Consider the following 23,789-nt stretch of genomic DNA (forward strand, 5'->3'; position numbering starts at 1 on the left):
TAAAGTAACTCCAAAGGTTTATTTATTCATCTATACAACAGAGGTCAGACAATCCTAAGAACTGTGGAAATGAAGACAATTAAGTACAACTCAAAGTAAGGAATTGCAGTACTATGGAAGAATTGTTTTCAAATTCTTCAAGTCAAAAACAGTTTTCCAAACACCACAATTAAGAAAAACAACAAAAGCTACTTCAAATCACTCTTCCCCCTGTACCTCAATCTCAGTATAAACCAGTACAACCCTGCTACCCTCATCTCAGGTGCGTGGCTGGTGCTATTAAGACTGCTCACTAGCCATGGTTTGCTGGAGTCAGCTGTGCTTCAGAAACAAGTTTTACTTCTCCATATGAAAAAGGAAAAAACCCAAACATCCATATGGCCACTTCAGCACTGCATGTCAGAACGAACTATTGCTCAACAAAAAAAATTAACCTCTGCCAGAGCTATAGTTTTATTTCCCCCGATGTGCTGTACCCCAGCCTCCTGACACACCTATAATGCACTTCCCATCGGGACCTTCCTCAGCTGTCACCACCTCCCACTATGCCCTGCATGATGGACTAGTGGCAGCAGTAACCAGGATGGTTGAGTCCCACTACACCAACCCTTTTCGCCACAGAGAGGTCTACAAGTAGAGCCTGAGCAGGACTGAACCATTACTCAGTGACGTAAGGAGGTACAGACCTGTGTTTCTTGATCCTTGCTCTAGCTTTCCTTACACCAGTGTGAATCAGGAGCCCGTCTACTGAAGACAGCAGGTTTACCTCAGGGTAAATGCAGAAGTGAGATGGAAGGAGCATCAGCTACCTTGCACAGGACTCCCAGTGTGCTTGGGCCTGAATCTAGAGGCCTTCTGAGAGATGCCCTGTTGCCTTCAGTGGGCTTCTGACCAGACCTCTGTACATGTGTGCAGCAGTACCAAGTTCTGAAAACAGTTGTAAAATCCAGATTATATTGTTCTAAAATGCTATCTTACAGATTTTCCACTTCTCTGTAACTTTCAATGCTTGTCAAATGCTGCTAAAACACTGCATACAGCTTCATAATAATAAAACCCTAGAGCCAAATGATTGCTACATTCAACTTAAAAACCAATTTTTAGAAGCAATTTTTGTATTTCATCATATTTACGATGGTGCAATTACTTTTTTTACATTTTTTTATCTTCAATTGCACATCCTTCATTAGGACATACTAGAAAAAAAAAAGTACGGATTGCACAGTCTTTTTTCTTATAAGGACTCATTTAGAGAAAAAGGTTGTGGATGAACATCTCCAGTCTGTCCATACTTCCTGCAGCTAGTCTCATTGTATAGCCTGTTGAGGAAAGTCTCTGCAGGTCACTGGTAAGCTAATGACTCAAGTTTAAGTACTTGTTATCACCTTCTAATACAGTTAGCAAACCACATCCCTTTATAGCCTAGTAAAAATTAACTGAATTGTTCAAAATTTCTAAACTGAAGTTCACATCAAACTTCAAAATAAATACAACTTCATAAAAAATGTTAGGAAAACCCCCCATTTTATTTGCAAAAACCTATGCTTGGTCTCAAAGGTATCCTATTTAACCAACTATATCCACTATGGAACACACGGGATTTATGCAATATGTGAGAAATTATGGAACTTGATTAGAATTGCAATGATGTGATTCACTGTGCTAGTAATTAGCTGTTTAGAGACTTGTATGTATATCTTAAAATGACAATATATGTGTTTCTTCAAATTTGGTTACAAATACTGGTAAAAGAAAATACTGTCTCTACAAAGTGCTGGAGTTCCTCTTCTTATGAAAGCCAATGCCAAAAAATAATCAGGGTGTTCTCAACATTTTGCAGGATCACACCCAGGAGAGGTTACAGACTGTGATTATTTTTACAAAAGGAACTCTTTCAGAAGTTAGAACAGCTGTGATAGGATGGGTTTCCAACACTTCCTTCCCTGAAGTCTCCTTAAATGATGGCATCATGTTCATCACTGTAACAGAAACACAGTAATTAATGTTCTGCAGTACAAACAACAGTCAGCATGAGAAAAAGCCACCCAGCCACTGCTAAGAAGGTTATTTTGTGAACAGAGGCTGTCTTGCTGGGAAGGGCTAAGGAGGGCACATTGATCTGGGTGTTACAGTCACCTTTGAGCCAAGCCTGAAGTCAATAGAACAATTTCATTTTGTCATCACTCCAAGCTCCACTAGCCTTATTAACATTTTGGCTTTCACATTTCATTCAAGTATATATTTTTAGATCACCTGTTGCTCAGGCATTTTTATCCTATCTTACCTGCACCCAGTAGTGACAGGTAATCAAAGCCACACGCTCATTGACACGTTTCCTTTGTTTTAAAGAGACTGTTGATCTGAATTCTACAATATCCATTCAGACACCACCGTGGGTAAACGTGCAGCAGGGACTGGTTGAATTCTGTCCCCAGCAAGCAGGAGTCAGGACAGAGAGAAAGCACAAGGCCTAAACGCTAGCATCCCAACAAGTCTAATGACATCACCTCACTTAAAACAAGCTTCTCAACTGAGATGGGTGATACTGAATAGGAAAAAGAAAAGCAATCTAGTTTTAAGAATTGCCAGGTCCTAAATGAAACGTGGGACAAGGAGGTAAGTCTGGAAGCCTGGAAGAAAACAGAGTACAGCTGAGTATAAACAGCAAGTGAAATGGTACAACTTTGGTTGAACTATTCACTAAAAAACGGGTGAGATACAAGATGAAGTAAAAATCATAGATGTCTGACTGGTTCTGTGCTCTCAGAAATGAGTGCTACAAAAGAAAGGAAAAGAGTAGCTCCACAGAGAAGAACCATACCCAAGACAAGACTGGACCTACTACCTCCTGTCCCCCAATCTGGTAACATAAAGGAGAGAGACCAGCTGCCTGGAAGAAGTTGGTGGCAAAGAATTCAGTTAAATCAGTGTTTTTCAACTTGTACTGTACAGACTGACAGAAGCCCACAGCCAATTTCTAAAAGGTCTTGAAAAGATGATTAAGAAAAGCAAGATAGGCTTGTATTTGCTATACAGCACCTGCACTCCACAGGGAAAATACCAGCAGCCTGCAGCTCAGACAAGGTGGAAAGTCACTGGTGTACACAGAGTAAACAAGTGACTTTAGGTGGGATCCAGCCTACACATTTCAACATCCACAGCACAGACTTTATCTAAGACTCTCAGCTACCCTCACAGTAAGTGAATACAAAAAATGCAGGGATAGGCTGGTTCATCTGACAGATTTACCCAATTTCAGGGTAATAGTAATGATATGAAATGAGTAGTTCACATGCAGATGCCTGTACAGTTAAATTAATGCTACTTCTCATTTCATGGACGTGTGAAAAGTATTTACAGCAGGTTCAGTGCATATGATTTTATGGACAGGTTTCTGGAGTTGAGTACAGGGTAGTAGAGAAAACTAAGTATTAGAGATTAACCAGTCAGCCTGCCTATGTTGCAAGGTGGGGCAAAAGTCTAAGTTCACGTATTGACAACAATCAAATGCTATGCTTTTAAAAATGTGAATAATGGCCATATTGCTTTCAAATGTTTTCTGTGACAATAAATAAAGGAATCTGTTCAAGAGTGGTGGCTTAAGAATGTGGAATATTAGATATCTGGCTTTAAAACTGGCTGCTCGAACTAGACTTGAAAGTACATAGAAGGTGATACAAAAGAGGGATGGTAACAGAGTTCTAAGAAGATGTCACAGAGGTAATAGAAAATAGAGCTACTACAAAAAAAATAATGGCAAGGGGGAGGAAAACACTAGAGTGAATAGAAAAATAAGAGTCTATGAGGAAGTGTTAGGAAGAACCAGAAGTGTTGCAAATTGGAGCAAACATTTCAAGGAAACGTTATCTATTGATGGAATAGCTAAAGGACAAGTATTCTTTTAAAAAAAAATTAAAGATTTTATATAATAGATCAGAGAAAAAACCCACACAGAAGAGTGGCATAGTAATAATGAGGAATAGCTGAAGTGGTGAAAGACAAAATATCACCATTAAATCCCTTAATGACATTAATATGATGTACTTTAAACAAATGTATGTATCAGAGTTCATACTCCTTGTTCTGTTTGTCCTTGTTCCCCTCAAGAAAGTGAAAAATTGATGGGAACTTACATGGTTCTGTACTGTATGCCTCTTCTAGAGTGGTAGGTTTTGCATCCGATGTAGAGAATAACTAGGACTCCAAGTGTCAGCACAATGCCACCTACAAAACTGCCCACATCAAATCTGGAGGTTTTGGGTACAACAGCCTCAGATTTTGATGTGGCTGAAAAGAAGACAACAAAAGGCACTTTTTACAGAGCTTGCAAAATTGTGTTTTGAGGGACTTCTCTACATCCTGCCCTCCCCATTAATATATCATCTAAAAACACAATTAGAAAAACTTCACACAGATCAACAGGCAAGACACCAGCCATGCACGCTGAAACCTAGAGCTCCATTTTTAAGTGCCAGTTTCTGGTGACAGAGGCAGCTGACCCAACTGCTTGCTGTCTCTGAAAGACTGCCCCTTTTCCTCTCCAGCTCCCTCTTTCCCCTCCCTTTTTGTCCCCTGCTTTCCCTTCCTTCCACACATGCAGTTCCTGCCCTCCTCAGGCCAGTTCTAGTGCTTTCATACCCTCCATGAGCCAATTTAACTCACTAAGCTGGCCTGAAATTAACCCAAGCAGAAAAGGAAGTGGCTTTTCCGATGAGCATCCTGAGTCTGCCTGCAGAGGGGTCCAACAACACCCAAGTCAAGCAGTATAGGTTATGTGGTGGCAGTAAAATCTGGTGGCAATGAGCTGTCAGGTATCTTTACCTTGTCTGATAGAATTGCACCCTCACTCTCCACACGCAAGACCAGCTCTACAGCCCAACACAAATATTGACATAGATAACATGACCTCTGATAAGCCACAGCAGTTTCTGTGTAAAAACTGGTTTTATCTGCTATACACTCCAAACAAAAGAGCCAGCCTTTGCCAATCTCTGTTTATACTTGCCACAGGGAGCATTACGTGGCCAACTGAAAAAAAAAAAAAAGCTCTGCTGAAGACATCTTCACCTCTTCAGTAAGACTTCACTGACATGAGCAACCCCAATCTGTTTGGAAGTGTAAGCACAGAGCGATGCGAACAAGCAGCTAACTGCAAGTACTGAATTCCACACTTACTGTTTTTGTATTAAAGGCTGCTGTCAAACTGTATTTGACAACTTTCACATAAAGTGTGACTCATTCATAGTCATACTCTATTCTCCATTAGGGACAGAATTAATTACATTGCTAACAGAACTCAGTCTTTCTACCAAGCCAGCAGATGTATTTTGAGCCACAGGTCAGCTATGAAAAAGAAAGTATTAGAGATGAGTTCAGGTGAGCTGTAGAAGGGAGAGCTGAACAAATACAGAAGTTGTATTCAAAAGCCAGGCTTCCGCCCTAACATTGCTGATCTCCTCACTGGTGGCTGCTGGTTCTCACCACTCACATTGGTGTTTTTTTTTTTTCTCCTAAGTATGTCAAGTCTCTCACGTTAAGTGAAGCCTTATTTAAGTAAGTGGAGTGCTCAAAGCAGTGTTATTATAGCCAACTTAGTAATAAACCCCCACTTTATTCCCGTTTTTCAGCATGCAAATACATTCTCTGTTATACCACTGTAAAACTAACAATTCTACAATTGTGGAACACATGTCAACGTACAAGTGTCTATGAGCTTCTTGAAATGTGATCTCACCTGTTACAGAAGTCAAAGAAATTTTGGAAGTGGTCACGGCCACTGTGGTGTTGAGTTGGGATGATGTGACTGATGAAGCTGTGGTGGACCTTGTTGTCTGGCTGGTTTTGGTGGTCTGAGTTGTCAAGGTGACAGGCATAGTGGTGTTAGTGGGCTGGCTGGTCAGGTGAGTAGTATTGGTTGACACACCTGGGAAATTTTTATTTGTGATATCACACAGAAAAATACATAAAGATAATCAACTGTATACTCATTGAGTAAGACAGCATTTATCATGCCCAAATAGGATGACAGAGTAACAATGAAGATGTCACTGCCTGGATATCCAGGCTTGCTAACAGACTCTTCGCCTGTGCATTTCCTTTGGAAAGACCCAACTTCTGATGTCTTGGGCTCAAGGTCAGGAATAGTTTAAAGGAAAAGCTGTAAAGCAAACCTGGATAATAGCTGATAACTTTTAGAAAGGTGTTTTTCTTTGGATATCATTATCCAGTTCCACAGAATCATCCCTAACTTACAGTATTTGAAAATGTGATAAAATTCTGCATCAAGAGTAACTTTCCATTTGAAGCACCAACTTTTCAGATAACAAAGCTTTTCTGATAAGAACAGATTTTGCATGAGAACGCACCCCACCCCCCCCATTTCAGTAATGACTTAATCTTTAACTTGTTTTTGAATGAAACACTAGCTTTGCTAAGGCTGCATGTATATTATACTTACCAGAGAGAATTCTGCATGTGGTAAACTTAATGCTCAAGAGGTTTTTCCACACGTGATAAAAGTTCGACCAAAGTAAATCTGCTGGCTTCTATCATTTATTTAGTAGCAAGCTGTCTTGCCAAGGTTAAAACAAAGACTGGAATGCTGTTTCAAGTTTAATTGACACCTAAACTCTTTAACTTTTACTCTGCTTTTACCTGACACTTCCCCTTCCCTCCTCAGAAAGCAGTAGTGAACTGTTCAGAATAAAAATACCATGAAGCAAAATTCAAGAATAATAGAGATTGATATTTATAGAAAAATCCTTAGAACCCTAGTGGAAGGCACCCAGCTAGGATGATCTCAAGAATAATTACTTATTTAATTAAGAAGCAACTAACAAGAAACATGAGCCTGTTATGCAACAAACATTTCTCTAAGCAGACAATATGAGGCAAAAAGCTTTTACATGTGAGGGAATTTTAGGGAGAAAAACCTCCATTTGCAGCTGTATTATTTCTATAACCTCATACAAGCTATGTTCATGTTAACCACTGCAAAAGCTTTTTATTATGGACATTCAAATGTCTAATTATAGCCATGTTTTTTTGAAATTGTCCAAAACTAGAACTGAAGAATAGGTAGTTTCATCTCAATTCCACAGTAAACTTGATATTCAATTTCTGCTTTTTTATACAGCATCTAAAACACTTCTACAGAATAATCTTCCTGGAAGTGTGCTTTAAAATGTGAGTAGCTACACACAGAATGGTGTCTTTGCTAAGACTTAAGTATCACTACTTCAGATGTGAACATCAAAAACTTAAAGAAACCAAACAATGCAACAATGTAAGCATTCAGAAAGGAACTGGCTTACACAACACTTTTCTGAGACATTTAACATTAAAACTACCAAAACAGCCCAATACAGTCCCCATAATAAATGTTATTTATTTTCCTGTTCTTTGATGTATTGTGCCATAACCCTAGGAAACACTTTGAAATGAGCATTCATTGAGATGGAACAGTTGGAGTACTATATTTATGTGCTTACCTTGTTACAATTAGGAAATTCAGTTCCTCTATGAAGCATGTGTAAAATACATCAGATAAAATTCAGGGCACATTTTAATGGCGACAGGTAAACTCCCCAAAGGCACAATGATCTATAAATATCAAATGTTTCCTCATTGTAGGAAATAAGCAAGGAAACGTCTGTATGGAAACCATCTACAGTTATATCATATGAAACCACACCTGGTGACTGCATTCCTAATATAAAAGATACCAAAAGAAAGACAAATCCGAATGCAAGTTTCAACCAGTTAGTTTTCTGTGGGTATTTGTTGTTGGGGTTTTTTTTAGCCATGATTTCCGAGTGTCAAACTTGCTTGTGTTTCTGAGCAGTATGATGGTTAATTGTTCCATGCATAATGGTATAAGATGAGGTTACACAAAGATGGTACTTATTCCATGGGCATTAAATTACCCTACAGAAAACCTGAAGTCAGCACAAAAAATATCCAAGCAGCTATCATGAGGAATTTCAGCAAATTTGCACATTTTCCCCTCCTCCCTTGTCTACTAGCCATCCTATTTTCTTACTTTATCTTACAGCACTTGGTGATGTAACATAAAGAGTAAAATCTGGTTAAATCTCCTACAGACTTATCTTTCATGGTGTATTTAGCATCAGTCAGTTCAAAACATCAGTGGGAGGCTATCTGAGGCAGCTGGAGAATTTGGGGAGCTGACGTAAATCGGGCACCAATCTGTTCTTCTGTATCTTTGAACAATCTCACCCGTACTATTTTACCAACAGATGAAAGAACATTTGCTAGCAACATCTGTCCTTTTATCTTTTATTCCCCCCATTACTTTTCCCCCAAAAGACCAGCTGGGCTTCATTGAACATCACACTAAACAAACCCAGACTGAGTTAATATTTATTTAAAAAGGAATGCATGCCAGTAATATAGTTCAGGTTTATGACACCTTGTTTTTGAAGGAGACAAATATTTTACTTTGTATGCTACCTGTGTTTAAACTAATAATAGCTATGCTATATCCATCAATCAAACTATATACGTAGCATAAAGATAAGAATTCTTAGCAGCACGCACTACTCCCTTAGTATTCTAATTGAACAAGAATGAACACAAGTCAAACCACAAAAGCACTGTGCTAACATACGAAATAATTATTATTGGATGCTCATCGTGAAATAAATAAACACTCTCCTTTGCATGGAAAATGATTGAATGAAACAGACTTTTGCTTCTGTCGTGGAAAGGTTCCAAAGCAAGAAAGAAAGAAAAAAAAGCATAGACTTTAAGCAAAACTAAGTACATATATCCAGTAGTCTTTACCCTGAAGAGGTAAAGACAAATAATCAAAATGGATGAACATGGTCTTAAAAATCCGTGGACTGTTAGAAAAAAAGAAAAAAAAAAAAAAAGAGAAAAAAAGGGGAGGACATGACTCAAACCACATAAGCATGGCTGTTAGGTTTGTACTGTGCCTGTGCCTAACAGTACTAACAGTAAAAGGCTCAGGTCTCTTTTCACTGTTACTAGGTAGAGATGGTAAAGCTCAAACCTCTGCAAGAACCCCTCAGTCAGGGTTGGAGCAGAGGGTGAAAACACCTGTGGTTAACAATGGCTTTACACATAGGGAAGGCCCTAAGGCAACAAGGGGATTGCAACCATCTCTCCACTTTCCAAGTCAGACATGCTTAAACTGGTACACTGCAGGCAATGGAATGAGGCACTGCACCACTGCCTTGTATCAAAAGGAAGGTCTTTGCAGAGATTGTCTTTTTTCCCTGGTGAGTATTTTATTCTTAAATGAGTAAGAAGCAACCTTCTGAGTGTGGTAGCTCAGAGGTTATCTGAAGATTACAGAGATGCAAAGCGAAAGCCATACTGGAAACAACAACATAGCTGGGATCTTATGATCAGAATAAAACTCCACAAAGTATCTTAGGGCAGGCCCTGCTTTCACATGGCTCTTAGCACAAAGGGGATGCAGTTCATGCAGGAAACTAGCTTCTCTTCTCTCAGTTACAACCTTTTATCTGTGCATCACAGACTGAACAACTGCATGACATGAATTACTATCCAGTCTTTACTGATGTGGTGAAATATGCCTGTAACAAGTTCTTCCAAAAGACCTTTTTTTTTTTATTTACCTTTTTTCATAATCTCATACCGACATAGCCAACAGCTGGAACACTGCAAATACAAGTGAATGAACTGTTTGTGTCCTAGGTTAAATAGCTGCTTTCAAACTCTACTAGTTGATCTAATACAGCTATTTCTTCTTTCGACAAAGATGTGTTTTGTAAACACATTACTTATGTTGGAGCATCAGAACTGCAACACTGCTGCCTTGGGAAATCACCCTTACCTACAGTTCTTTTGCCAAGTTGTGAAGGAAAGATGGTAGGTAGTGCTAGAACAATGCAGAAGTATCTGTGACAGATTGTTCCAGATCTGCTACTTGCGGCTCGCTTGAACTCTGCTGTTTTGTGCTGTGAGCTTTATAAGGACTATTTTCTATGGTATAAGGTGCCATGAGTATTATCTAAAAGGCAATGGAATCTTACTCTTGAAACTCAAGCCTCCAGGACTTCATTATACCCTGAATCTACCTGCTGTGAAATAACATTAAACAGATACTCACTGTTTGCACAATAACCTATTCATCTTTGCTTCAGGAAAATGGAAGAATTTTGCTCAGCGACAAAGAATGAACATTAAAAAGACCAACTTCTTTCAATTCTTCCTTGAAGTTTTATTTTGATTATCACATTTTTCAATGTTATCACAAACATCAGCGCTTCTACTGATGAAGCACAGTACCTAAACTTGAAAAACAGTATAGCTTCATTTCAAGAGCTGTTTTACATGTTGCCTCCCAGCCCTAAAATGATAATGCCTTTCTCAAGCACCCATGGTTTGATGGGTATTTTTTAGAATTTGGTATGATCTGGTAGGTTTGGAGCTAGCTTCTAAGCTCATAGTAACAGACAGATGAACAGATACATACCTACTGCAGATGTTGCTGTAGATTGTGTGAATGATATAACAGTGAGATTGAATGAACTGTTATTGCCTTCAAGGAAAAAACAAAACAAGAGAAGAAATATTATTCGTTTTCATTTTAACATACTATAACTAAAGTACCCACAACAATGGTTTCCTTGGGGTATCTGTGTGTGCACGCTACAAGTGGGAATACAGCAGAGTATTCCATCCCAAAGCAGATGGTTTGATCCTTTTGTAAAATGCTTCCAGATCTCAAAGCAGCAAGAACATAGTTACACTGTATGCACAACAGTGCCCAAAAGTTCTCCATCTGAATTCTTTACTCCTCTTTGCTTTTTCTTTGGTACAATCATAGCCAACCAGCCCCATCATTGAGTACTGCACAAACAACCCTCACACTGACATACCTGGGATATTAAGTTGCAGGTTTAATTGCTCTTGAGAAACAGTCCATGATTGTACAATTACAAACACATTCTTTCTTCCTTATGTAGGCTTTTATACCAGTGTAAGCCATGTACGTGTATGGGGCTAAACCTTTACTGCACTGGTCCAGTGCTGTAACCAGAACACAGCTTTGGGTTTCCCCCAGGTTCCGAGTGCTTACTTCTGCAACCCTGGGAACACATCTGGATGTGGACTGCATGCTCATACAGGTGAAAAGAAACCACGTACACTGCCTGGAATTTGGGTGTGAGTCAGTGATGCAATTAACACAAGACAGAGTGAGTCAATGAGCAGAGCATTGACTATACATCCCATGTCGTTGGCCAAGAGCAAATGAGATGAGCGAAGTAGTACAAGACAAAAATGACTCAAGGAACACGCCTTTGCATGGCACATGCTTAAAGGCATAGAGCTTAATGCCGTCAAATGAAATAACACTATGAAATAAATGTGTACTTTAGCAATGAGCTCAAGCATGGTGGAACTAGAATCCATTTTGACATTAAAAATCAAATGAAAAAGTGCCTTGCCTTTTTCTCAAGAGCACTCAATTCTAGCCTAGCAGACTTCTTGAGCTGGTGGATGTCTTTTTAACTGGAAATTGATGTTGGCAGTTATTTCTATTTCTATACATAAAATTCTGCCATTTTATTTCTTCTCCTCTCTGTTGCTCTAGGTTACCTAAGGATATGAGGATTGAGTTGTGTTCTACTGTTCCTCTTAAATGTCTTTAGTTGTTTCGGAATAGATGTGACAATCAAAGTACCATCCTCATGTCCTACAGCTGTTCACAATTACATAAAATGAAATAAAGGGCAAACTATTACAAGACAGTTTGAGGCATACAATAATACACATTGCTTTTCTCAATGCTACCGAGGAACAGCAACAGAAATGCCAAGAGTATTACCTTGCAACTTAGGGTCTGGAACCGTACTGAAGGGTGCAGTACTGCTGGAGATGTTCATCTCTTCATTTTGAACATAGAAAACAAGAAAGAGTGAGACAGATTTAGGCACTTTATTACTAAGAAATGAAAGAAGAAAAAGCGAGTGCAGCATCTGTCACTTGCTTTGGGCATATAAATGACTAAACTACCATGGACAGGAGTTAGGTATAATGATGATATAAAAGCATGGTACCACAACAGCCTGCTTTTAGCACATCAAAAACTGTATTTGCACTACCCAGCCATCAAATGAACTGGAACTCCTTCCCATCCTCAGTTTTATCTTCCCCATCATCACCATCCCAAGTTCTCTTCTTCCTTGACATGAAAGGAGACTGAAAGAAGCAAGAGGTAGAAAATCAGGCACCTTCCTTCAGTAATAACATGATGTGCATTGCCTACAGCAGAAGAAAAGAATCTCTCATGTAAATCTTTTTCCTATAAAGTCTGCAAGGCCTTTGCAGGCAGATGGGCACTTGCTCTGCCCCTACATGGACAGCATGGTAAGATAACAAGCTCCACTAACAAGCAGAATTACTTGGTTTGGGACTAACAGCATGTTAATGCTTCCACTAAGCATTCTGCGGGTGGGGAGTGGGATAGAGGAAGATCACACCTCTGGTGAAATACTATCATACCCTAAAGACTAATTGAGGCCCGATTACTCTGTCTCAGGCCTGGTCTACACACAAGTGGTAAAATTTAAAGATAAACCACACAAAAAGAAAACTCTGGCATTCACATGCATGTAAGAGGATCAGTTGTGGATTCTGTCTTTGCCAAGCAGTTCAGTTTTGGTAATTTGTAACAATATTCTAACTAAAGGCAAATAACATGAACTAAGTATCACAGAAATATGACATTTTCTTAGTAGTTGCAAAACCTTAGTGAAGGTCTCAGAGTGGTAATGTTTGCAAAAAAAAAAAGTCAAACCACTCACTGTATCCCACCCCTGCAATATCAAGATTGATGGCAGCACTGCAAGATACGTTAAACTGTTTCATGAGGGAGCTTAGGGAAAGCAAGCAGACAAAAAAGGAGGATGTGACACAGCTAAATACAGCTTCCCCAGGAAGGACCCAATCCTACAGAAAGTGGTCTACATCAGAGCTCTTCCTCCCACATTTAACAATGATCTGACTGAGGAAGCTAAGCCAACAGAAAACTGACGTTACACCCCCCTCCCCAACAGTACACCATGGTTTTTGCTGCCTCAACCAGCAGAACTGACTCCCTGTAGGATTAGAAGAAAGAGAAGGGAAGGAACCAGCTGTGGAAGGGAAGGCAGGACTGTATTAGCCCTAGTTCAGATCAGGTTGGACTGCACACCTTGAAAGATGTCAAGGACCTTATCCAGCTTAAAAGATAAAACTTTTTTCTTTTCCCTTCTCAAAAAACCCCCAAATTGACAAGTTGCTTAATTTGGATCACAAACAGTTGCTCCAGAATACCAATACATCTTAATATGGGGCACTGCATAAGTATGCCACATTGTAACACATGGCAGCAAACAGGACATGGTAAGAAAAAGAAGATTGACACTATTCCCCTACTTCTCTGTCCTCAGACTGTGGTTTTGGATTTGGAAGTGTGTGTATCACTGCAGAGACAGCAGGAAACTTGAACCAAGGAGGCAGGAAGGACTCCTGGGCTAAGGCAAAGGGAAAAGCAGCACATGCTTTTACGCAGCGATGGCTCTGACAACTGGAGACTCTCATTTGAGACCAAAGACTGCGCAGGGCAACTGGCCCAAAGCAAAACAGCAAGGGTTTCTGGCCTTCTCCAGGGAGCAGAAGCGCAAGGGTTACAAGCCTGCACCGACCCAGGTGTACCAGTGCAGGCATGAGCGCAGGAAGGAAGCGGGAAGGAGCCGGCAGCCAGCTGCAGGCGGAAGGTGCTGCGCACAAGCAGAGGTAAAGCTCTTTGGGCCACAGGATTAGTTGCAATATTGGGCCCACAAATCTTGAGTAGAGAAACTGTGCTAATGCTTGTTCCCACCGTGATCCAGAGGAAAGGGAGGAGGGGACTGGAGGGGGAAGAAAGGAGCTCTTGTGATCATTTTTCATGATGAAACAGAACCAAACCAAGGAAATACCAAACTTAAAACCAATGCACCAAAGCACTACACACTGGAAAAGAACAGGGAAAGGGGATCAACGACATTTTTGTCAGACAACTCTTTTTCTTCCTCTCTGTTTAAGGTCAGCTGCAGCTAAAAACACAGCTGCTTGTGGCTGGGCAGGGTGTATCTGAAGGCAAGCGTGCTTCCTGTGAAATGCTGCGACGAAAATGAAATTGGTACGTTGAGTGCTTCCAGGGCCTCTCACAGTTTTGTTGCTCTAGTGTGTGAAAAGTCATGAGCTGGAGACAATTCAGATAAGCAAACTTTCAAAAGGACAAAATCAGGCCAGTTCTGCCAGCTTTATAGCTGGAACTCGGCTTCCAGAAGTAGATTTCAGACATGGGAGCTGAAGATCCGTGCTTGTGCTAAATGCATAGATAGATGCGGGGTAAGCAAAGGGGATTGCTCCGATACTTGTTGAAAATGGACAAGACAAGTTTAAAAGGACTTGGTTTTGCCAGATCCTGCAAAAATCAGCACAGTGGATAACACCCATGAACCTTTAATGCTAGGAATCAGTAGTCTCTGGCTCAGGCATGTACCAAATTACTAGTATTTGTATATGAAGGATGAGTGGCACTACTCGTTCAAATCCCTGCACGTGACAAAGGTCAGTTTGCCCGCTCCTGCCTTCACATTTAAGATAACCACATTTCTAAGGGCTCACAGGCTTTACGTCTAGTCTGACTAAACCTCACACTGCAGAAAGATGTTGGTATATAAACTCACATTTTTATAAGCGCAATTTTACACATTCATTTTGGGGACATACCAAAAGTCATACATAAAATTCTGTTTCAGCATCTTCTCAAGTTTGATGCCTAGCAGGTAAGTATGAGCGTTTTACGCTCAAGCCATTCTGCTTCTGTTGGTTTAAAAAAACCAAAAAGTACAGAGGCACTGACACTGCACAGTCCGTCAGAGAGACCTCTGACTTGCACAGCAACAGCTAAGCAATCTGAATGAGTAACAGTTGAGGTGCTGGAAGGGTCAAGGCAGAGACGTTGGAGCAGGTGACATTAATATAACCACACCCTAGATGAGTATCCCGATGGTGGAGACTTTCTTCTCAGTTGAAATGGATGAAACTCAAATTCTGGAAATTAAAAAAAAACCCCAACTCCCAATCCCAAATCTACTGTAACATCTGCCTGGCAATTTTGACAAACTATAAATTCAAATTGCTGCTATCTGGACACTTTCTATTTCTTTTCCCCTTTGACTGAACAAGGTCTTTTGGTACCTATTTTTTTTTTTTTTTTGAAGTGGCATTCTCATCTTGAGACAGAGGTCAGCCAGGATTATTTATCTCCGCAACTTTTTGGACAGGTCCTCATGCCTTAACATTGTGAAATTACCTCACAGTCTTGCAAAGGAAAGCGTAAACACAGCTGGCTTCAGGAAACAACACAGACCCAAGTAATTGATTCTCAGCCCTGGTCAGTTTGAGACTGAAAAGCTACAACACCTTTTGCTGTCCCCCAAGAGTCTAAGAGAAGTGAGGAGACCGTACCTGTTTTCAGGCCTGGAGGCTGCTGCTGCTCGGTACATTTTTGTACTGCGAGTAGTTCTGTATACAGGTAAGCTATTGGAAGATGTTGCCAACTATCTTTTCTGAGCAGCATGGGAAGGGCATGGGGGCAGCTTCCTGCCAGGGAGCCTGGATTCTCCTTACTTGCTCAGGTATCAGGAAGTTGGCTGGACTTTTCGTAACAGTGGGAAGGACTTCTCCCAAACCGTAACATTTTGGTGATGTGTCTTCCACTAACTCCACCGACACATGGAAATAAATAAACTTTCCAGCAGAATAAAAGAACAGCATTATACTGAAATAAGCAGTCTGCCCAAAAAATCTAACTGGAGTGAGGACAAATCTACTGCCAATTTCACTTTTTGCAAATCACAGTATTTAACTGGTTACACACTTTCTCCTGCAGCGTTCATTAGTGAGCCACAAACTTTTGCTGAAACCAACACAAACCTCAGCAGTAGTTTCTGGAAGTTTCTGAGTAAGTGGGCAGAAAAAAAACCCCAGAGAGTTCAATAGCTACATTAGACTGAGCCTTAAAAGGGCACAAATTCTCTCAACAAGTTATAAATGGGCTCTAGAAAACAAATTAATCTATAGAGGAAGGTCTACATTTGACTGTCAAAAGTTAGATGAGATCACCCCTGCCCCAGGAGACAGCACTGACTGCACACTCAGTTAAACCAACATACGCACTCAGGAAGCAGCATGGTAAAAGACAGAGCAAGCCGATCTTGTATCAAATGAAATGACAGTCTATAGCTGTAAAATGGAAGCCACAAGATCTTGGCAAAGTGGTAAACAGGTAAAGTTCTACAAAAAAACCCCTTGCTTTTTTGGAAAGGGCAATAAGCTGTTTACGTTCCTCATTTTACTTTTTTTGTATCAATTTATATTATAGCTTCACCAGATTAAACAACAGCATATTAACGCTGCTGGACTGGCTGACATCCCTTCGTAGGCTCATTTTGGTACCTATCTTTCAGCTTCTTTAATTTGCAAAGCTATGGGGCACCACATGGGGCATTTCAGTCTTCCGAAAAGGGAACTCTGGCAGCTCGGAATCTCGTACGTCCCATTTTATCTGAGTGTGCATCAGCGAATCTGGTCTTCTACCACCGGGGCTGAAGCACAGGCAAACGGGAGGCTGCGTATTCACTCGACTCGGCCATTGAAAAGGGGTATCGCTGCAAGCACCTGGCAGAAGTGCGACACACGCACCGCGGGTCCCAAGAGCGGGTCCGCCACCGCCCCCGCGCTACGAGAAGCCCCGCCTGTGCGCGCAGCATCACGGCGGGTAAGCGAAAGCGTTTCCTTCCACTCCACCCCTGCCTGGGCCGCCGTGGCTTCCCCGGCTCCCTGTGACCCCCAGGCCCGGCCGCCCCCCGCGGGAAGGCGCTGGCTCTCCGCCGAGGGCACCTGCAGGGCCGGGGTATGTCCCCCACCCCGCTCCAGGAGGGGACCCACGGCGGAGCGAGGCCGGCACCCCTCTGTGGGGTGCAAACACCCACGCCACGCACCCCCCTCCTCGTTTTCCCACTGTTTCTTGTTTTACGTGTTACTCGGTTCTGCTTCAAAACGGTCCCGCGTACCGAGCCTGAGCCCCCTACTTCTGTGAGGGCTCCGCTCCCGAGCGCCGGGCCACGTGCACCGATGCGCACCGTGCAGCCGAGCTCCGCCTGGGGACGGTGGGAAGCAAGAACCGGCGACCCACCGAACTTCCTTGCAGCTGCAAACCCGAGCGTAGGGACACCCTGCGGGGCAGCCCCGCTCCCTGCCGCCAGCGACACGGCGAGGCCTGGGTCCACCCAGCGGGGCTGTCGCGGCAGCCACCGGCCGGCCCGGCTGCCGGTGCCCGCGGTGCCCGCCCCGCCCGCCCGCGGCCGCTACTCACGGGAGCCGGGGGTGAGCAGCAGCAGCAGCGCTGCCGCCCGCAGCGCGCAGGAGGCGCCGGCGAGGAGCCGCATGGCGCTGAGGGAGCCGGAACGCCGCGCTCGCAGCCGCCGCAGCACCGCCAGGCGCGGCCTGCCCGGGAAGGGCGGGGGGCCGGAGCGGGGCGGCGGCGCGGCCTGCCCGGGGGCCGGTCTCCGCTTGTCCCGCCCGCAGCCCGCGGCGCGGCAGCCGGGCCCCGCCCCCGGTGGGGCCGCCCCTCAGCGCGGCCCGGTGGCAGCCGGCAGCTCCACGGGGCTGCTGTCCCGCCGGCCTCCCCGCCGCTGCCGCCGCTGTTGCAGCGGGCTGGGCCAAGCGGTGCGGTAGCCGCAGGGAGAGAGCGGGAGCGGGGCCGCGCCCCGCACCGTGCGCACGGAGCTGCCACCCGCTGCGGCGGGCCCGTGGGCGGCGGCGGGCCGGGGGTCGGGCAGCGGGCGTGCCGCCTGCACACAGCGCCCGCCCTGCCGGTGGCAGCCAGGCCCCGGCCCCAACACCGGCGTGGTACCCCCCACCGGAGCCTCGGCGTGCGGATTTGTCCCCCCTGTTGGTAGCAGCGGTGTGACCGGCGCCCAGCCGGTTGGTAGCGGTGCTCTCCGCAGCCTGGGCGCATCTCGCCCGCGGTGCGGGGGCGCCGTCCCTGCCGCACGGCGGCCGCGGGCCGGGTGCGCGGTGCTGGCTGGCGCACGGGCTCCGGCCGGGTTCGGTGCTGGTCGGTCACCGGGGCTAATGCCGTGGAGGCGCTCTGAGACTTCCCCGTGCGCCTGGAGAGTTGCGAAACCAGCGAGAAATTGATGAGGGAAAGTGAAAGATAACAGCCACGTTCAAGTCTTTCACATTTTTCTCCTCTACTTCTAACGTCAAGTTGATGTTAGAAATTTATTTTTCGTGGGAAATTTGTTAATACATTCTGAAGACCGAAAACAACTTGAAAATTATTTGTCAAAGGAAGGAAAACTGCGCTACTACCAATGGCTTTCTAGTAAGTTAGAGAAAAACACTTTTAACGTGGATAATTGTAGGATCACCACCCGAGCGGCGGCAGGATGTTCAGCATGCATTGCTGCATTTCTGATCGCTGCAGCACAGCGGCATTCCCACGACAGCCATGCGGCTGAGCCGTGGCGGGCAGGTGACAGCCTGGGAGCGCAGGGCGGGCTGCGAAGCTGTGCTCAGGCACCGCGTGCTGCCTGCTCCCCTTCCCCAGCAACAGCATCATCCTTCCACATGCATTTGCTCTGTAACTCTCAGCAAGTGAGCGGTAAACTATAATACTGAATAAAGATTTATTTATTTATTTATTTATTTATTTATTTATTTATTTATTTATTTATTTATTCTAGCCTAGTTAGGCCCCGTAGTTTGCATTTGGTGAAAATAGGTGCATGCATTATACTTCTGGCATTTTCTTACGCCTTTGCTCTGCATTGCTTCCCATGCGGTTTTCATGACTCAGGTACCTGAAGACCAACATGTGTCTTTTTCCTGTGAATTTTCTGAGATGATCCTCCAAAGCTTTTCTTTATGATGGCAGTAGGAGTGATATCTGCAGCTAGCCTAACTCCAGTAAAGCTTAGAAATACTAGTAATCTATATGTTGCTAAGTATAAGGACCTCTGTTTAGTTATAGAGGCAGAGCATATAGTGAGAAAGAATATTTTTTATTAAACTAACATACATTTAGAGGATAAAGATATTGTGTAAGTCATTCAGCTGTTGCACAACTTAGGCTTAGAACAGACTGGAAGCAGTTTATTTTGGAATAGCCTAATTAACATTGCTCAACTTGTGCGTCTGCAGGAAAAGGTAGTTAAGATACATGGAACAAAAAGAAGTCACAGGCTTGTGGGAGATAGCTACGTAACTTCTGTAGAAGTGATGAGTAAGCAGGAACTGAGATGTGTTGCAAAACAGTACAGGTTCTTTACTGCGTAAAGGCAGAGGTGTTGGGAAGTCTTGTGTTGATTACATTGGTGTGATCTTGTTTCATTTGGGGCCTTGTTCTGTGGGAGGCAAATTTCTGACTAGGTATCTGGAGGTGGCTGGGAGTTGTGCTGAGAAGGGAACATTCTGGGAGAATTTAATGGAAATTATCATCTCCTTTTGGTACATACAGTCCCACTGACTATGACCCACTGCTGTTGTTTCATGTAGGCACCAGTGATACAGCCAGGAGCAGTCTGAGAAGTACCAAGGAGGACTGCAGAGCCCTGGGAGCAGCAGTAAGGGACTCAGGAGCACAGGTAGTTTTTTCATCAGTCCTCCCAATGGCAGTCCAGGGGACAGGATGAAAGCTACCAGCTTTGTCAGTCTGGTGACACTCCAGGAAAACCAGCCAGTAAATCAGGGCAGCTGGAGGCAGGGGTGGGGACAGGCACAGGTGTGATGCAGCTCAGGCCAGGGTCGAAACAGAGCTCCTTGGTGAATGAGCAGAGGGCATGTGGATGGAGGTCCCAGGTGAGGTTGGTTAGGGCTTATTACTACAAGTTAAGGCTTAGTAAGTCCACTCGTGGCCCTGACATTCAGGCAGTTCATTCAAAAGTACAATCTGATGTCTTAGAGGAATGTCCTTGATTAGTGAAAGTTGTTCTTGTGTTGGTGCAGTAGATGCATAACTGATGGGACATTCACACAAGTATTACAAATGATTTCAACAGAATTGTCAAAATCCATGGAACAGGAACATAAGCATTTCAGATCCATTTTGTCCATGAGATGTTCAGATGGCTTTGTGGAGATGGTGCAGGTGAAACCAAACAACAGCTCCAGGGCAGGGTTAACTCAAAAGATGATCAATAAAAAGCAGAAACACCCAGTTGGAAGAAGGAAAACTTTTTATTCAACAGCTCCAGGGCAGGGTTAAGTCACTAAGAGGATCAACAAAAAACAGATACACCCAACTGGAACAAGGAAAACTTTTTATTCACATCTGAAACCTGATCCTCGGGGAAGACCTACAAAGGCAAGCCTGGGAACCAGAAGTAGCAATTCCTCTCAGTACTGAGAACTGGATCCATATATTTGCACAGTGAAAGTTTTATGACCACTATAGTTTTCCGTACATCTCAACAAGTATTAACCCATTGTTGTTCCACAGAAGTTAACTTCTATAGGCTGTCATCTCTCCTAGTTAACATACTTGATCAGCTGTCTTCCTTTCTTCCGGTGTTTGAGGAATATTAATTTAGATTACTGGAAGAACAATCATTCCCTGTACATCAATATAAGCCTATACTTAGCTTGATGCCTGCTGTGTACTGATCCAACTTGTAAATGAGTTTTTATTCCCCACCCCAAAATGTCTTACTCAAAAGACCATAGATGGCACCTCACTTTACAAATCACGTTCATTTTCATATTCTTAGACATCAGAGTTACAGCAACACTCCTAGCTAACAGCGAAGTATTTCTAATCAGGAAAAGACAGCAACATGCAACATGTTTTGCTGAAATAGGGGCAAGGGTAGCTTTTATTCATGCTTCTTTACATCGCATAGTTAACACTTGTGCACTACAGAAGGAGAGATAAGAACCAAGATTGACCAAACTGGCAGTCTTCTTAATCGGGGGCATTAGCAAATCTGTATTTGTTTGGGTTTCTTCATGCATACTTTTTAAAGATTAAGGGATTAAGTTCAAAATTATATTGGCACGACCAGGATTAGCCATATTTTTTTGAGCAGCAGTGCCCACATGAAGCATCAGCACACTATGAATGAATACTGGCATTTCCTTGAGCTCAGTGTGGGCCCGGAAGTGAACAACTGTAATGAAAATCAACCATAATTCAAGTATTTCAGTCAGAAAGGTCTGTATACGTGGTGATTTGAAAAGTCTTAGCTCTGTGCACTTTTATTCCTGAAGAGCTTAAAATTTTCCAACCCATACACCAGATTTTTCTCACTGTATTGTACTTGGTATAAGTGTGAACCTCCTGATGGCTTTTCTGTTTTGCAAACTCTATAATGCTATCTCCTATAGTGAATTCTGTACTAAAACTGCCTAGTGTTGTACTTCTGTGGATGCTGTGCCTGGTGCAGAGTTTTGCATGCAGGTCCTGAGGCACGCACCCTTTCAACCAGTGGTCTGGTAAAGCATAGAGCCTGCTGCTGAGGGTGCCTGGAAGTCTGGAGTGTGTGTGGTCAGGAATGTGGGAATTGTACCTGCCATGTCCTTAGCTGGTTTTTTTTTCTGTTGTCTTCTAAGAAACTGACTGTAAGAACTAGCTGCTTCTCATGTAGTGGAGTGGTTATCAGAGGGAAAAAACTTCCAGTCATCATTGACCTGATTTGAAGATAATTTAAATGGTAAAAATAGAGTGCTTTCCTCTTATGCCGCAGTTTTCTCATACAGATCTAAATGCTTTATGAAAATTAAGTGCAGTGGACTTTTTGTTTATTCAGTTTCCAGTGAAAGTGCACAGATGCATTAGTGATGAGTGGGAGTTTCAGATGCTCAGCAACATAGCAAACTTCTCTCTGTTGTGCTGTGACAGAATACAATAGTATTATTGTATTGAATATTGAGTGCAATAGACTCAGAATATTGAGTGCAATACAGCCACCTTACAAAGGTGACACCAGACATTTTTGTAATGGTGTAAACCAGGAAATCGTAACAAAAAAAACCCCAAACAAACCAAACAACAAAAAACCCTAACTAGAACTTCAGGTGAATTTCAGTGGTCCAGAAGTCCGTAGCTGATTTTGGAGCCTGCCCAGTTTGATGGGATGAAGAAACAACTATTCCGACAAAATCCATTACAGGACCTTAATGGTGCAGCCTTTGGTGCAACTGTCAGTTTCACACTGTCCACTGTCCTGGACAGGGAGATTTATTTATTTGGCATGGACAGTGTTGCTTCCTTCAGCGTTTGGCAGGTATCACTTGGGCATGAGATTCTATGGCTGTCCGAGTGCTGACTAAGGCTATCTGCTGGCTTCTGCAGCCTGATTCAGACTTGGGTATAGATGTACGTCTAAGCAGGCAGGAAGAGAGGGAGCTCACAGCAATAGATACGAACACAGCTGCAGTCTGCTGTAAATTAAATCAGATCTTGGTGTTCAGAAGTAATTCTCAGTACTGGAGAAAACTCTTCCTATTACAGAATATTCTCTGAGGTAAACTTGGAATTACACTTTTTTTTTTAAAAAAGATGAAAATACTTATTTTCATGGAAATGTAATTGCATCGGAAGAATGAATCTTCCACTTACTCAAACACATCAGCCAACGTACTTGGCACTAGTGGTTGCTTGAGGCAATGTTCTGCACTGCATGACATTCCTTTATATTAAAATCTAGAAATCTTGTCTTTATGAAGTCTTGTGTTTATGAACTCTTCTGTTAATCGAAGCAGAGATTGTGAATAGTGACCTCATTTTGAAAAAAACCCAGAAAAAATAATCTTTATGTCTAATTAGTCAGAAGCAATATTGTTTTTTAAAAATCCTGTTACAATATAAGTAGGATTTTAAAATGGAATGTGTAAATTCAGTCTGAGTCCTGGAGCCTTAGGTTAGAGTGCTTTCTATTAAAAAAGCAAGGAAGAAGGCCTTAAGCATCCTTAACTAACTTTTCTTAAGTTGAACCAGAAGACTAAATGCTGCCCAGATTTGAAAATCAATGTTTTAATGAACAAACTGAAAATCAGTCAAAGTTGCTCTTTGCTGAATGGGTTTCATAATTTGAGAAATTCTACTAAGTCCCAGTCTACTGCTCACATGAGAGGGAAAGATCTATGTGAAACTTCTCTTTTTCCCTGCTGAGGTAGAGTCATTTACAGTATATTAATCCTTGAAGAAATGGGAACGATAGGGAACCTGGTTGAAGATGTTTCTGCTCATTGCAGGAGGTTGTTCTAGATGACCTTTAAAGATCCCTTCCAACTGAAACCATTCTATGATTCTATGAATGTGATACATTTGATTGTACTGAGATACGTTTGAATGGACAAAAAATTTCCATGTAAACACTTTAAAAAACATGGACTAAAACCTCAGGAAGTGTTGATTTTCTTATCAGTAGGATGGGGTAAATTTTGCTCTGTGTTATCTGGATTAAATCCAGGATGAGTTTTATAGGTATCATTGGAGGCTTTCTGGACTTACGCAGATGTGAATGGGAAATTAGATTGTTTCAGTTTGGTTCAGATGGTTTCTACTTGGTACTCCCATGAAACAATTATTTTCTTCTCTCATTGTAGACTAATCTACAGATATCACAGAATCCTAGAATGGTTTGGGTTGGAAGGGAGCTTTACAGGTCGTCTAGTCCAACACCCCTGCTGGGTGTTGGAAGGTGACCATGGGCAGGGTCATCTTCCACTAGACC

General features: G+C 42.7%; 1 protein-coding gene across 1 annotated transcript; it reads right to left on the reverse strand.

The window, feature by feature from the left end:
- On the reverse strand, window positions 1-17,652 carry TMEM123 (transmembrane protein 123). Its single transcript, XM_056327029.1, has 6 exons — window positions 17,426-17,652; window positions 11,843-11,902; window positions 10,487-10,552; window positions 5,735-5,923; window positions 4,134-4,287; window positions 1-1,979 (listed from the first exon to the last, which is right to left on the reverse strand). The coding sequence occupies exons 1-6, from the start codon at window positions 17,496-17,498 to the stop codon at window positions 1,955-1,957; spliced, it is 567 nt and encodes a 188-aa protein (XP_056183004.1). The 5' UTR covers window positions 17,499-17,652; the 3' UTR covers window positions 1-1,954.
- Window positions 17,653-23,789: the final 6,137 nt, after the last annotated feature.

Source organism: Falco biarmicus, chromosome 2, assembly GCF_023638135.1.
Source record: "Falco biarmicus isolate bFalBia1 chromosome 2, bFalBia1.pri, whole genome shotgun sequence".
Lineage (NCBI taxonomy): Eukaryota > Metazoa > Chordata > Aves > Falconiformes > Falconidae > Falco > Falco biarmicus.